The sequence below is a fragment of the Rhinopithecus roxellana genome, chromosome 16 (genome assembly GCF_007565055.1).
Source record: "Rhinopithecus roxellana isolate Shanxi Qingling chromosome 16, ASM756505v1, whole genome shotgun sequence".
Classification (NCBI taxonomy): Eukaryota; Metazoa; Chordata; class Mammalia; order Primates; family Cercopithecidae; genus Rhinopithecus; species Rhinopithecus roxellana.
In genome coordinates, this window is record NC_044564.1 from 95,469,359 (window position 1) to 95,483,712 (window position 14,354).

Here is a 14,354-nt window from a genome sequence, read left to right on the forward strand (position 1 = left end):
ATGGGTCATTAAAAGGTGAACTGGGATCCAGAGGACTACAGGGGTTACCCGTGGGAACAGGGCCTACCTAAGTGGCCTTCCTGGGCATGGAGGGGGGGAGCATATGACATGAACATTTCTCTGATGCCAATGGGTGAGGGGATTTCCAGGGAGCTGGGGTCTCACTTTGTTTTTAACTCAAGGCCATCTGCTTTCCACTTGCCAAATATTCTGAAATATTCAGAGCAGATATATGTTGCACCCCAAGGGTAGAAGGGGAGGAGGGGTGATAGGAGGAGGCGGGGCCTCCATTCCAGGGACAGAGCTGCCAGCTGGACCAGCAGCCCCAGGAATCACCTCTTTGGTGTAGGGTGAATGGTTTAGTTCTCTAGGGAGGCACCTGCCTTTAGCTTTTCCCGTGAGGGTGAAACATGCAATGCTCACTGGTCTAGCCCGAGTTGAACACTGTGGCTCCCCTTGCACACGGGAAGCTGCAAGGGGCTATCTTCTCTCCCAGGGCAGCCAGAGTCTCTGACCAAACTCTAGGGACAGATCCCTCCCTCCCTATGGGAGACTGTCCCCAGCAGATCAAGGGTTGAAAGATTTTCCAAACCCCTCCCTCTGCCTCCCCCAGGATCTCGCAGTTTCCTTGAGGCAATATTTAGCTTCCTAGGCAAATGTTAAGCATTAAGGGGGAAAAAAATTTAAAAGGTGTCCTTTTCTCACAACTGACCCCAAGTGAACATGCATTGTCTACCCCGGTGGATTTGCTGTCAAAAATTATCGTGCAGAACAAACTGTCAATAGTTCGCAGTCGTTTATACAATGAGCCTGTGTTTAGCAACACTCAGCTTCGTTTTATTATTGCGTTTTACGAAGTTGCCAAGACAACTGAGGCCACGTAACAGAACCTTGACTTTATGCGCCATGAAAATTTAATAAAGAATTTTTAAAGGCTTTTAAGAGGCAGGAGCTGCAGTCTCTTAAAGGCACAGCTCAGCACAGAGCCGGCAGGGCTGGAGCATATGAGGTCTTTCACCAGACCTCCAGGAGCCTCCGCTGTCAGGGGCGTGGAGGTGGTCAGACGTATTTCCTGGCATCCGTCTTGTTTCCGCACATCGAGACCCTTCCTTTTCTCAACAGACACGTATTAAAACACTTCCCAGGTGCCAAGTCCCACACCCGGCTCTTTACATACATTACGACGTGATCCCCACTATCTAGGCAAGGAGCAGGGATCAGAGAGGTAAAGTCACTGGCCCATGGTCATTTAGGGAGCGTGCGACAGACAGAACAAAGTTCATATGAAGGTCTGACTGCAAAGCCCTCGCTTTCCAGAACAGTTCACGACCTCCTCTGGGATTGTTGGCCCTCACTTTCCCCATTCTGATGCAAGAGATTCTGAAGGGAAAATATCCCTGCGGTCTGCCAGAGGCCTCGGGGAGAAGACAGTGTTCTGTGGCCCAAGACTGGGTCCTGGTTGGAATCTTAGCAAACACCTTCATGTTGGAGGAAATGTTTCCTGTGAGCCTCTTGGTAAGCACAAGACACTACTGCAGGGCTGCAAAGAGCCCTTTCCACTCCGCTCTCTAAGTAACACTCGGAAGCCAATCACCAGAAATGAGAAAAACATTGTAATTTTGCCATTTTCTACCAAAGCTTATAGGTACTCAGTGTGTGTGTGTGTGTGTGTGTGTAAGCATTATGCTATGTGGTTTTCCCAGTTATATAAAAATCAAGACATTGGGCTACTAGAGATAAAGGTAATTGAAGATGTGGCCTATTCTGCTGAGCTCCTTCATCTCCGGGAACAGAAAAAAATTTAGACTTATTTTGTGAGGGAGAAATTCATATGCCATATGGGAAAATTTCTCTCACATTCATCAAACCAAATGGGAGATTGGCAAAAATATCCATCAAGGCGAGGTGGATTTCAGGTTAATACACACGGTGGTGAATGATCCCTCCGTGTGAGGAGGACGGTGCTCTCGGCCACGGGGAATGCCAGCTCCCTACCGGGAGAGCCATCATTTCTGAGCTTTCAGGGAAGATACTCCTGTGCTGGCCATTGCAAGCCCAGTTCTCAATTATAGGGCCAAGGAGTAGAGGACATTAGTCAAGAAATGGGAAAAAATTAAGCTATTCTGGAGGGACACTCTGCCAATCACAAGGCACATTCCGGGTGTCAGAGGAGCAGCAGGAATCATTTCTCAGCCTACGAATGTCTTTAAACATGTGGGAATGAAGGGGAGGTGGGACGGGGAGGGCAGGAGGAGCTGACCGGTGTGGTTTTGTCTGTCTTGATGGATAACATTATTCAAGAAAGAGTTTTACCTTCATCCCTTCACTTTGTAGGAAGCCAGTAGCCAGGCTGAAGATAATGCTACGTTTGGGCAGCGCCTTGGTTTTACAAAACACTTTCACACTGATGATATTTTCTGTGATCTCGTCTTATGCACCCAAAGATCAAGTGAGACAGGACTGGCCACTCTCACTAAGTGGCTAGGAGACCTGGAGCCCTTGGGGTGTACCCACAGAGCCTTCCTGGGGTGCTCGGCAGGAAGAGAACAGATCAGAGAGCCTTAAGCTAAGTCCCCAGAACTGAGTGGAGCAAACACCAGCCTCTGTGGGACGTGGGTTTCCACACCGGCAAAATTGGATATTTTGGGGAGTGTTGAGGCACCGTGCAGAACCGAGGAAGTGCCAAGGAAGGAGTGTGGGATCTGGAGCCAGCTGGGGGCCTCAGGCGGATCCTGGCTCTGCACTTCACCAGCACGAGACTTCGAGACCTCGAGACCTCGGTCAGTCACTAAGCCTCCTGGAAGCCAGTTCCCCGCCCCTGGGAAAACAGAGTGCCCAGTGATCCTCATTCTTTGTGGGGTTGAATGGATCTAGAAGTGCTTTGTAAACTGGGAAGGATTGAGCATGTGCTGATAAAAACACGTAGGAAAGGGCCTGGGGTCTAGAAAGGCATGGAACACCATTTCAACTGTCTGTGCCCCTATCCTCCCACTCCATCCGTCTGATTACCTACATGCAAGTCAGGAAGACCTGCTGGTAGCTCAACAACCCCACACCAACTCAGGGCAATGCAGAGTTGAAAGGAGGCTGGCTAGCTGGCTGGAGGGGTGTTAGTGAGGACCGTCCAGCCTGGCGTCCTGTCTCTGAGATTGAATGAGAGGGGGTGCCCATGGGTACGCAGCCCAGGCCTGGCCACAAAGGCCGTGGAGAGACACCTAGAGTCAGATGGACACAGGGCAGCTGCCGTGTCCCAGGGAGCCAACAAGGCAGCCGGGGATGTAGAGATGTTCAGCAGATCAGCTTGGCAAGGTTTACAAGTCTGTGCTTCTTAAAGGCACCCGCAGGCGAAGCGGAGAACAAGCGTGATAACACTGTCTCCTCTCCCGGGGTCTGCTAAACGTTCCTATTCACAGCAAGCACCTGCTGGCCCCTGCTCTGTGCCAACATGGACCCAGCACATGCCTGACCCTGCAGGAACTCACAGCTGGGTGGGAACCAATGCTGTGGTCCCACGGTGCACGCGCCAATACAGGAACTTTCCAGTTCTTGGAAGTAGAAGGAAGAAACCACTCACTCTGTTTGGGGGATTGCAGCAGGGACACTGGAACTGAACTGAAAGTCTGTTTGCCACTGGGCAGAGGAAAGCCATCTCAAGCAGAGGGGCCAGCAAGACAAGGGTGGTGGGAAATAGCACATCCTCCTCCTGTCTCATGACAACAGATACAAACAGTCCTGGGAGTAGGGGTCGGACAGGGGCTCAGGGAGGCTGCAGCGGTGCGGGTGACAGGTGTGGGCCTTAGGATGGAAAGAAAGGAAGGGTGCCAATGAGGGCTGCTTTCAATAGGTGACTGGACATCAGCTCTGTGGTTCTCCAAGTTCCTTCCAGATTGATGGGGATGGAGGGTAGGATGGAGGGTAGGGTGGAGGGGTAAGAGGCAGGCAGGCAGTGGAAGCCCAGATGAGAGACCATGTCTGAGTTCGGGGGAGTGGACAGAAGCCGGGAGGAGAAGTAAGAGGAATCCAAGTGGTTCGTTTCAGGGTTGGACGCTCCTCTCTCCTGGAGGCCCTGCCTCTGCCCATGGGGAGGGGTCTGTTGGGACCAGCACTTGCTAACAGCTGCACTGAATCCAGCGGGTCTTTATAAGCACCTATTGCAGACTCCATTTTGGCCAGGCCGTGAGGACAAAGCTCCTGCCCCTAACAACAGAAACGCTGAGCCTGTGCCCCTAGGAGGTTGGAAGGAAGGGAGCAGGTAGGGTCAGCATGGCAGGAGCAAGGAGGCTGCCCAGGGGCACACCCAAAGAAATGGTGGGTGAGCCCCGTTCTGTGGGTCTGCCCTGTTCACTTGATGCTTCCCTCCCCAGATTGGTCCCACTAACTTGTCATACTTGGATGTGAACCCCCAAACTGAGCACAGGCTGAACCTGATCTTCTTACCCATTCATTCCAAGCCCCCAGAGTGCCCAGCTCTTACAGGAACTCAGCCAGTGGACTAGGGAGAGGATCTGTGTGGCTGGACTGTGTGCATTGCGGGTGGGGAGAGACAGACATCGGTAGGAGGGGGATGGGGCAGGAGAGGGGTAGGGAGAAGACGCTGGAGATGGATCCTGAGGGCCCTTCCAGGGACGGAACTTATCCTGCAGCAAAGCACAGAGGTGCCCAGCTATGTGCCTCTGGGCAGGCCGGACTGCCGGCTCTGCTTCCTGTCCTCTCGGAGGAAGAAACCATCTGCTTTTGCTACTGCTTCAATTACATCCAACAAAACGAGTGGCCGATTACCAAAGGGGTAAACACAGTGGGGCTTCTTATTAGGAACGGAGGAGGCAGGGTGAGTCAGCTATCACTCATTCTGATAATGGAGCAGCCTCTGGTTGAACTGAAAAGGGGCAATCTGTCACAACTGGCCTCTCATAAAACCACAGCCTCGTTTCCCTAACAATCACCAGGGAGGCTCCGTGCCCTGCGGGTGGGTGGGGCTATCAGGGCCTTGTCTGCAGAGGAAGGGGCTGTTCCCGGGATAAAAGGGCCATGGTGGGCGGAGCAGCCCGCCTCCAGATGATGGCAGGGGTGGGAGAAGCCCTCACCAGGAGAGCTGATGTTTTCATATCACCCCAGACAAGGTGGCTGGAATTCAACCTCTTGATTTTATTTTTCAAAATATTCAACGTGCTTGGTTGGTTTTAGACCTGAACATTGCACTCCAATTTGGCAAGCGAGTACTTTCTGAAGACCAATTTCAAGAAATGGTGTCACATGAGAGCTTTGTTAAGACTTTTGGTGGCTCCCAGCTGATGACAAGTGTGCCCAGACGTGCTTACTCTGGTCTTTCTCTGGGAAATCCATTTGTTCTGCCAAAAGGGACTGGGAGAGCTGCATGGGGGCTTCAAACATTGTTTCTCACACTGGACCATTTAGGAGCCCTGATTGCCTTGTCCCATGCCACCAGACGGTGACGGACCCCAGGCAGCCCCGAGCGGAGTACAGCTGCGGGGTCTCTACTTGGAGCTGAGTTCATGCTCACCCAGGGACAAGCAGCCGAAGACAGACACACCTGGACCAAGTCCTGACTGCGTGGCCTCCTGGGCCTTCCTTTCCTCATCTGAAAGGGGAGCAGCGTTACGGACCTGCCCTAGTACCTGGGGAACTAAGCCGATGACACCTCCATAGCACCCCACGTAGAGGACACGCGACACACTTCAGGAGGCACATCCTGCCTGTGCTACCTTCCCACTTGTCCTGCCTTCTGCTAGGGAAAATAAAGTCATTGCACAAGTCTCCTGTCACTGAACACCCCCGACTGGGCTCTGCAGGGCTCAGTTCCACAGCCCCTCTCGGCTGGGGAAGGGCAGCGGCCTTTGGGCTCTGCTAGCAGCAGAGAAGGGGCGCTGCACAGAAGCCACACCGTGGGGGAAACAGGTTTTCCTCCTTGAGAGGATGAGCTCCTGGCAAGAAGGAGCGCCAGGCAAGGATGAACAGAGTAGCCCCTGCTCTGAAATCGCTTGCCAACAATTGGAGACATCTTGGATTAACAACCTTGTCTTTGGGTTTAAAAATATTCTGGGGAAGGCGGATTCACAGATGCTTTTGAGTACCTGTTATGAACCAGGTCAACTGCTCTTATCAGTTTGGACAGGATGTTGGAAGGAAGGAGGAGAAAGTCTCAGGAGTTTGTTTGGGATGTACCTCTGCCTCCCAGGACCCTCTCCCTTGCCATGCACTACCAGCATTTTCTGAGTCCTACTGTGCACCACACCAGGCACAGTACTAGTGCCTCAAAGACTTTTCTCCACCTCACTTGGAGCATGATGATTGGCTCTTCCCAGGGCCTCTCAGCATCCTTTAAAGGGATCCCCCAGGAAAGGGCCACATTAACCTCAAATCCAACCACACTCTGGAGAGCGTGGCTTTGCCAAGTCCTGTCTGCCTGTCTTCAACGGGCCCTGGATCTTGACATGCCCAAGGCTGTTTCCAAAATGCCACGTTCCGCTGCCTCTGAGGCGTTTCCTCTGAGAGGGGGGCTACCTGGGGATACAGATGGAGACAAGGAAAGGGTCCCATGCAAGAGAAAGCACAAGCTCCCCTGTCCCTGGCACCAGGTCTGACATACTAGTGTATGTCCTCTTGCTCTGGTTCTTATCCATATCTGATTTCCTTCCCTCACCCAGGGCTCCCAGCACAGTGCTGGGCATGCAGGGACCCCTGGCAGTGCTTGTTGTGGACACACTGGCCACGTGACCAGCACCCCACCTATGCAGGGGTCCACTCAGACCATCTGGTCAGTGAGGCTAAAGATGGGATTCCTGCTTTGGGGTCACAGTCAAACAAAATCAAACAAAATGACCTCCAAGGCTCCTGCCAGCTCGGAGGCTCCAGGAGTCTTAGTTACTTCTTAATTAATTATTTCTTAATTAATAACAAACCAAACATTGCAGCAACAGGCAAAGCTAACGAACTAAATGAGGTTAATCTGTTCACTACACCCATGTAGCACATGCCTGGGATGGGAGATTTGCAGACGCCTACTTGATATTTCCACTTCCTTCTCTCAGAACGGGAGGCAGGAAATAAACACGATGTTCTCGGGCTTTTCCCGGTGGCCACGCGGAGGCCCCGGCAGCAGATCCCAACACTCGGCTTCCTCTCCACAGCTCCGGGCCTTGGGACCGACTGTGTCCTGTGCCCCAAACACAACAGATTTGCCCCAGTTGGTGCTTCCTGTGAGCCCAGAATAGAAGGTGCCATCTGTCACGTTTTAGATGTCACATGTCCACTGATGACTCGAAAACAGGGTGTATCACCAGGAGGTGCGAGGAGGAAGGCAGGTGAGAACCAGCCAGCCTGGTGAAGCACAGCTCAGACACACACAGAGACAGTTCGTGGGGACCTCAGCCGGGCCCCTCGGCAGCCTGCCTGCCATTCCTCTGCAGGCAGAATGCCTGGGGCTCTCCAGCCCTGAAAGCCGCTCTGGTCTTCCGTCTTCGGGAGGACAGAGTGGCCCTCAGGACAGGGTATGTCAGGGAAGGGAGAGCTTATTGGCGCAGCTGGTGCGGGGTGGGGGGTTGTCCCCTGCTGGCTGGGCCGATGGGGAGGGCTCCTGGGGAGTGCCACGGTGCGGGGGCCGGCCCCCCAACGGGACGCCCCGGCCACACACCAGGCGCTTTTCATCCAGCAGGGACAGGTGGTACTCGCAAAGGTCGATCAGCGAGGCCACCTGCTCATGAAGTGGCAGCATCTTGAACTTCCTCTGAGCCAGGACAAAGAAAGCTTCTACGAAGGCCTGCAGACACATCCCTGTGAACAAAGAGACTGGATGAGGGGGTGCACACAGCTGCCCTGCACTGCCCTGGGAAGGCCCATCTCCAGCCACAAGGGTGTCAGCAAGAGCTAGCCCTGCTCCCCACCACCGTCTCCGTTCCAGAAACTCGTAACAGGGCTAACTCACAGAGTGCCCACCAGGCCCGCCATGCCCACCAGGCACTAGCTGGGCATTTTACGGCTATGTGCAGACCCAATCCCTCACACAGCCCTGTGAAGTAAGTTCGATTAACCCTATTTTACAGATGAGGAAGTTGAGTCTCAGAGACATGGAGAGACCTGGGGAAAGTTATATAAGATTTAAACCTAGCTCAAAGTCTTGTAAAATGTCCACAATGAAATGCCCCCATTAAAACCCAGCTCCTGGCCGGGCACAGTGGCTCACGCCTATAATCCCAGCACTTTGGGAGGCCAAGGTGCGTGGATCACTTGAGGTCAGGAGTTCGAGACCAGCCTGGTCAACATGGAGAAACCCCATCTCTACTAAAAGTACAAAATTTAACCGGGCATGGTGGCACATGCCTGTAATCCCAGCTACTCAGGAGGCTAAGGCAGGAGAATCATTTGAACCTGGGAGGCAGAGGTTGCAGTGAGCTGAGATCGTGCCACTGTACTCCAGCCTGGGTGACAGAGCGAGACTCCATCTCAGAAAACAAAAATTTAAAAAAACCCCAGCTTCTTAACTTTTATAATCAGGGAACAAGGTTATGAAGATATGAAGATAAACCCGGTTTGACAGCAAAATTCTATCTGATAATAGAGATGCTGGTTACATGGGTGTGTGCATGGGTGTGTGCATTTGTCAAAATGCACTCAAATTGTGCCTTAAGGCTCATGCATTTTGCTGTCTGCAAATTTTACCCCAAAAGTGAAATAAACCCAACTGTCATTTCTCTGGCCCAAATTGTATTCTGGAAAGAATAAATAGTCATCCCTACAACACCCCTGGAATGCTCTACCCTGGCTTTGTCTTATAAGCATCTACTTACCTTTGAGACCTGAGCTCAAAATCACTCATTCAGTAAAACCTTCCCTGATCTCCAGTTTAGACCTGGCCCCTGGTACAGGATTCCTGCACTTCTCTTTGCAGCACCGGCTGTGGCTTGCTCTGTGTCTGTCTGTTTGTGTGGTCTCCATCCTCCTCTCTGGACTGTGCGCTTCCTGTGCTGCCCAGAGGTGCTCAATATAGATGAATGAGTGAGTGGATGAATGGGTGCATTGACACTAGGTGCTTTACCGACACTGCCACTAATTCTCACAATACCTTTATGAGGTCAATATTACTGTGCCCCATCTTACAAATCAAGAAACTGATGGCCGGGTGCGGTGGCTCATGCCTGTAATCCTAGCACTTTGGGAGGCCGAGGTGGGCAGATCATGAGGTCAGGAGATCGAGATCATCCTGCCCAATATGGTGAAACCTTGTCTCTACTAAAAATACCAAAACTAGCTGGGTGCAGTGGTGCGTGCCTGTAATCCCAGCTACTCAGGAGGCTGAGGCAGGGGAAACGCTTGAACCAGGAAGTTGGAGGTTGCACTGAGCCAAGATTGCGCCACTGCACTCCAGCCTGGTGACAGAGCGAGACTCCATCTTAAAAAAAAGCAAAAAACAAACAAACAAACAAACAAACAAAAAAACAAAAACAAATGAAAAAAAAAACTGATAGAGAAGTTAAGTAACTTCTCTAAGGTCACACAGCCAGGGAAGAGTGGCTTGGAAATTCAAACTGACTCCCAAGTATTTTAACTAAGTTGTTAAAAACTCAGTTAAAAGTTTCAACTGCCTGAAAGGGTCTGAGTCTTCCCAATGTCCAAGTAAAACTGGGACCCTGGGATCTAAACCTATAGGAGTCCCTGAGCTCCCTGGGAAAGGTGACAGTAAGGCTGAACTGAACACCACGTGGCATTTTAGATTAGGCTGGTGTTGACTCTGAAATCCACGCCTTCCTGGTGACTGTGCATTATTTACCTGCTTCTGGCACTGGGGACAGAAGGCTGGCCTAGGGTTTGTAGATCCTGGGTCACATACAGACCCTGGGATCCCAGAGCTATTTTTGCCTTGGGAACCTGAGCTGAGCAAAGAAGTTGTGTTTTGTCTCCCTCCTAGTCCATCAAAGCTCTTGGGCTTGGGTTCTCTTGACTCCAGACATCCTACAAGGCCGCTGCTCTGTTTGAACCTGATAGAAGGAGTTGTTAAAATGGGTTTTACACCAGGGTTACTTTTAATGTAAACAGCAGCCTGGGATGGGCAAAGACACAGGGGAGCGGGAGCCTTGGTCTGACTCAAGAGGCAGATGTTTCCTAATCACCAACTCTGGGCCAAGGCTCTCATAGGCTGGGCCTGTGCCCGTGCAAGTATGTGCATCTGTGTGTGTGTGAGACAGTCGGGTGGGAGGGTCAGATATACACAGACTGAGAAGATTAGGATCTAAAGCCAGAGAAACCCAGTCCCAGCTCTCTACTTCCCAACTGTGTGATCTAAACAGCGCCACTCAAAGTGTGGCAGGCTGACAGTGCCAAGCCCACGAACTGTGTGTCCCTGGTCCCTGACAAGATAAGGAGCTTGGGCCAGAATGTTAATCACGGTCCTCATCAATCACATTGTTTAGTTCTGTTGACAGTATTTAGTATAATAGCATGTCTTCCTCTATAAAGGAAGCAGCGTGCTGTCTACATTCTGGCTCAGGCCTCTTGTCCAGGACTGTTGACAGTCTATGGGTTACAACTTTGAGTAACTCTGCTCTGCAAAGCCCTTCCCAGCTGTAATGCATACTCCAATCACCAGCTTGTTCAAATGTGAATCCTGGGGTGGGGCCCAAGGCACTGAATTTCTAGCAAGCTTCCTGATGGTGCTGATGCCACACTTTGAATGGCAAGGATCTAGCCACTCACTGCACTTCTTTACTCAACAAATATCAGTTTTGTTCCCTTAGTTGGCGGTAGAATGTGATTAGAGCTATAACGCATAGAAAACATACAATGAGGACCAATTTGGGAAAAAAAAAAAAAAGGCACGGCAACATCATCTAGAAGATACTCTAAAATAAGAAGTGGGATCTCACTATGCTGGCTTGGCTTTCTTTCTGCTTGTCTGCATTTTGTGATTTTCTACAGTAAACATGGATATAATTTAAACATCTGCAGTGGGAAATTCTAGTGTGTGGAAAGAGATGATGTAGGGGGAGATGCTTTTAATTATGAACCCCTTACTACTATCTGAATTTGAAGTCAGGTACATGTATTACTTTGAAAAAAAATACAATGCAAACTTTTTACACATATATTCTACTTAACTTTTTGTCAAAGTAGAATATATATGTGTATATATATATATAAAACCAGTAACCCATATATATATATATATATATACACATATATATATATATATATATATATGGGTTATATATACAGGTAAAACCCATATATATATGGGTTAATATATGTGTATGGGTCTATATATATGTAAAACCATATACATACATATATATGTGTATGTATATATATGTATATATATGTATGTATATGGTTTTACACCAGGGTTACTTTTGCCAGGGCTGGGATTTGGACCCAAGCCTTATGCACCACTGCTTCTTGACCTTATTCCCAGAAACGCTCTGAAGCATCCCTGCCAAGGGTGCCTGAGGATGGAAATGGTAGAATCTGCAGGAAACACTGAATCCAACACCTTGGAGGATCTAGGGGTTGGGGGCGTCAGTGGAGGCTTATGGGGAAGTGGGCATGACAGTGGGGCCTTGCGGAATGAGGAGGGCTCTGACAGGCAGAGATGTGCTGGGGGTGGTCAGCTGGGCCGAGAGCAGGTGGTTGTTTTTGTTTTTAATAAATGTAAGGTTGGTTTAGTAATTGATTTCATGTTAAAAATATCTAAATCCTTACAGAGGCTGGGTAAGAGGGCTTAACCTTATAATCCCAGCACATTGGGAGGCTGAGGCAGGAGGATTGCTTGAGCCCAGGAACTTGAGGCTGAAGTGAGCTATGATCACACCACAGCACTCCAGCCTGGGCAACAGACAAGACCCTGTCTTTTTTTATTTTGGAGACGGAATCTCGCTCTGTTGCCCAGGCTGGAGTATAGTGGCATGATCTTGGCTCAAAGTCTGCCTCGTGGGTTCAAGCAATTCTCCTGCCTCAGCCTCCTTAGTAGCTGGGATTACAGGTGCCCACCACCATGCCCAGCTAATTTTTTTGTATTTTAGCAGAGATAGGGTTTCACCACATTGGCCAGGCTGGTCTCAAACTCCTGACCTCAAGCAATCCACCCACCTTGGCCTCCCAAAGTGCTGGGATTACAAGCGTGAGCCACCGGGCCCAGCCAAGACCCTGTCTTCTAAAAAATTTTTAAAAAGAAAATCTCATAGAATACCCAAATGGACAAAGCACATGAATGGGCTATTCACATATATCAGCAAATAAGAGAGAAGACGTCTGGCCCCATCCAAGCCACAGGGGCTATTGCTCACCAAGTAAACTAACAAAAGTATTAAATACTCATAATGGGAGGTAGTGGTGAAATTGCTATAGACTTTTGAAAAGCAATTTGGTGGAATTTTTAAGAGCCATTCAAATGTTTATTAGGGAGGTAAGGAGGAAAAAAATAAAAAATAAATGTTGTGTTTATATCATTGAACACAGTGTTCACAAATCCTAGGAATTTACCCTAAGAAAATATTCCTTCCAAAGGAAAACAATGTATACAATAGTATTCATTGCAAACTTATTTATAGTACCACGGGGCATGGGGGAAGGCAGTGCTAGACTTATAGGATATTTTAATATCTTCATTCTTTTCTGAATTTTCCAAATAAGATAAATCCATGCTCATTGTTGATAATTATTCAAGTACACACACACACACACATAATTTTAAAAATACCCCCAACCTAGCCTCTGAGGTCACTGGTTCTGGGAATCTGTCCTTGACCATCCCCAGGTGGAATTAATCACCCTTCACGGTGCTTCTTCTTGTTTCTCATCATATATTAGGATAAATCCATGGGTATATGGCTGTCTCTCTAATGAGACTCTGCTCCTGCTGGTGGGGACCATGTCCCTGTCTTCTCTACATTCCCAGAGCCCAGCATAGCCTGGCACACAGTGAGCATCAATAAAGATGCATTTAATCCACTGAATAGACTGTGACCCTTGTAACAGTTGTGTGATGCAGGTGTTATTATGCCCACTTTATAGCTGAGGACACTGAGGTAAGCCAAGGGGTGAAGAAAAAAGAGACCCATGGAAACCCTTCTCTTAGAAGATTTACAGACTTATGAAAGTGCAATGATCCAGACCAGAGGCTCTTAAACTTTTGAACCCCCCAGAGGGCTTGTTAAAATACAGATGGAGGGTCCAGCCCCACAGTTTCTGATTCGGAGGGCTGAGGTGGGGCCTGGGAGTTTGCATCTCTCACAAGATCCCAGGTGATGCTGAACCCTGCTCCTTCCCCTCCCTGCTCCCCACTGCACAGTCCAGTCTGTATAAACTTCACTTGGAAGGCCCATCTGCAAAGCGGGGCTTATTTGCAAAAGGACCTGCCCCCAAACTGAGAGAAGCTTGACTTTGGGCTAAAAATGTCTACATTTTAAAGACACTTTGATTGAGAGCAAACCCAACCAGTTATTTTTAAAAGACTAATGATGGAGCTGAAAAGCCATGGAATGGTTCCAACCGTCCATTAAGTCCTTTCTGAGAAACCGCACAGCCCCGGATTCTTCCAGCATCACTGCTTGCCCACTAAGCGGGAGAGAACATTCTCCATGCTGTCTCCCTTCCCTGTCTGGGCTGTGATAGAGGAGACCTGGAAGGTTCCAGGAGTCCAGGCCACAGGGGCTCTGTAGACCATGGCAGGACTTTGAATTTCCAACTGAAGAAGATGGGAGGTCACTGGGGAGTCCTGAAGTGACATGTCACTGTGGAAGCTGTGCTGAAACCCAGTGGTAGGGGCACATGTGAGAACAAAGAGATCCATTCAGGGGCAACTGCACCAGTCCCAGAGAGAACTGATGGGGTGGCTTGGACCAGTATGGTACTGGTGGAGGTGGTGAGGGATGATTAGATCCTGGATATGGTCCGAGGGTAGTGCCAGTGCCATCTGAGGTTCGCCCACGGTTGAATGTGGGTGTGAGGGCAAGCCAGGAATCTCATGCAGGAGGGCCTCTGACACCTCAGACCGAGGAGACTGGCCTCCCGCTCAAGGTCAATGGTTTTCAAACATTTTATACATAAAATAATCTAGGGACCTTGCCAGAAATGCAGGTTCCTGTTCCCTCTCCCTGAGGGTTCTGTCTGTTGGCAGTGAGGCCCCAGAAACTGCATTTGTAACAGCAGCATTGGGGCTTCTGCCCCAGTGAGTAATCAGGAAATGGAATGAACATGCCAACTTAGCCATCTCTTGAAGGGCTCTATGGGAGGCAGTGGAGCGAAGAAGTTAAGAGAATGGTCTGGCCAGGCCCAGTGGCTCATACCTGTAATCCCAGCACTTTGGGAGGCTGAGGTGGGTGGATCACGAGGTCGGGCATTCTAGA

At 49.9% G+C, this 14,354-nt stretch overlaps 1 protein-coding gene across 1 annotated transcript in view; it reads right to left on the bottom strand.

Moving 5' to 3' along the window:
• Positions 1–793: 793 nt before the first annotated feature.
• The window catches only part of TTLL11 (tubulin tyrosine ligase like 11), a 285,983-nt gene continuing 272,422 nt past the window's right edge, over positions 794–14,354 (bottom strand). The window contains exon 9 of the mRNA XM_030920126.1: positions 794–7,791. Coding sequence (XP_030775986.1) covers positions 7,514–7,791 — 278 coding nt within the window. The 3' untranslated portion in view covers positions 794–7,513. The remainder of the gene's footprint in view (positions 7,792–14,354) is intronic.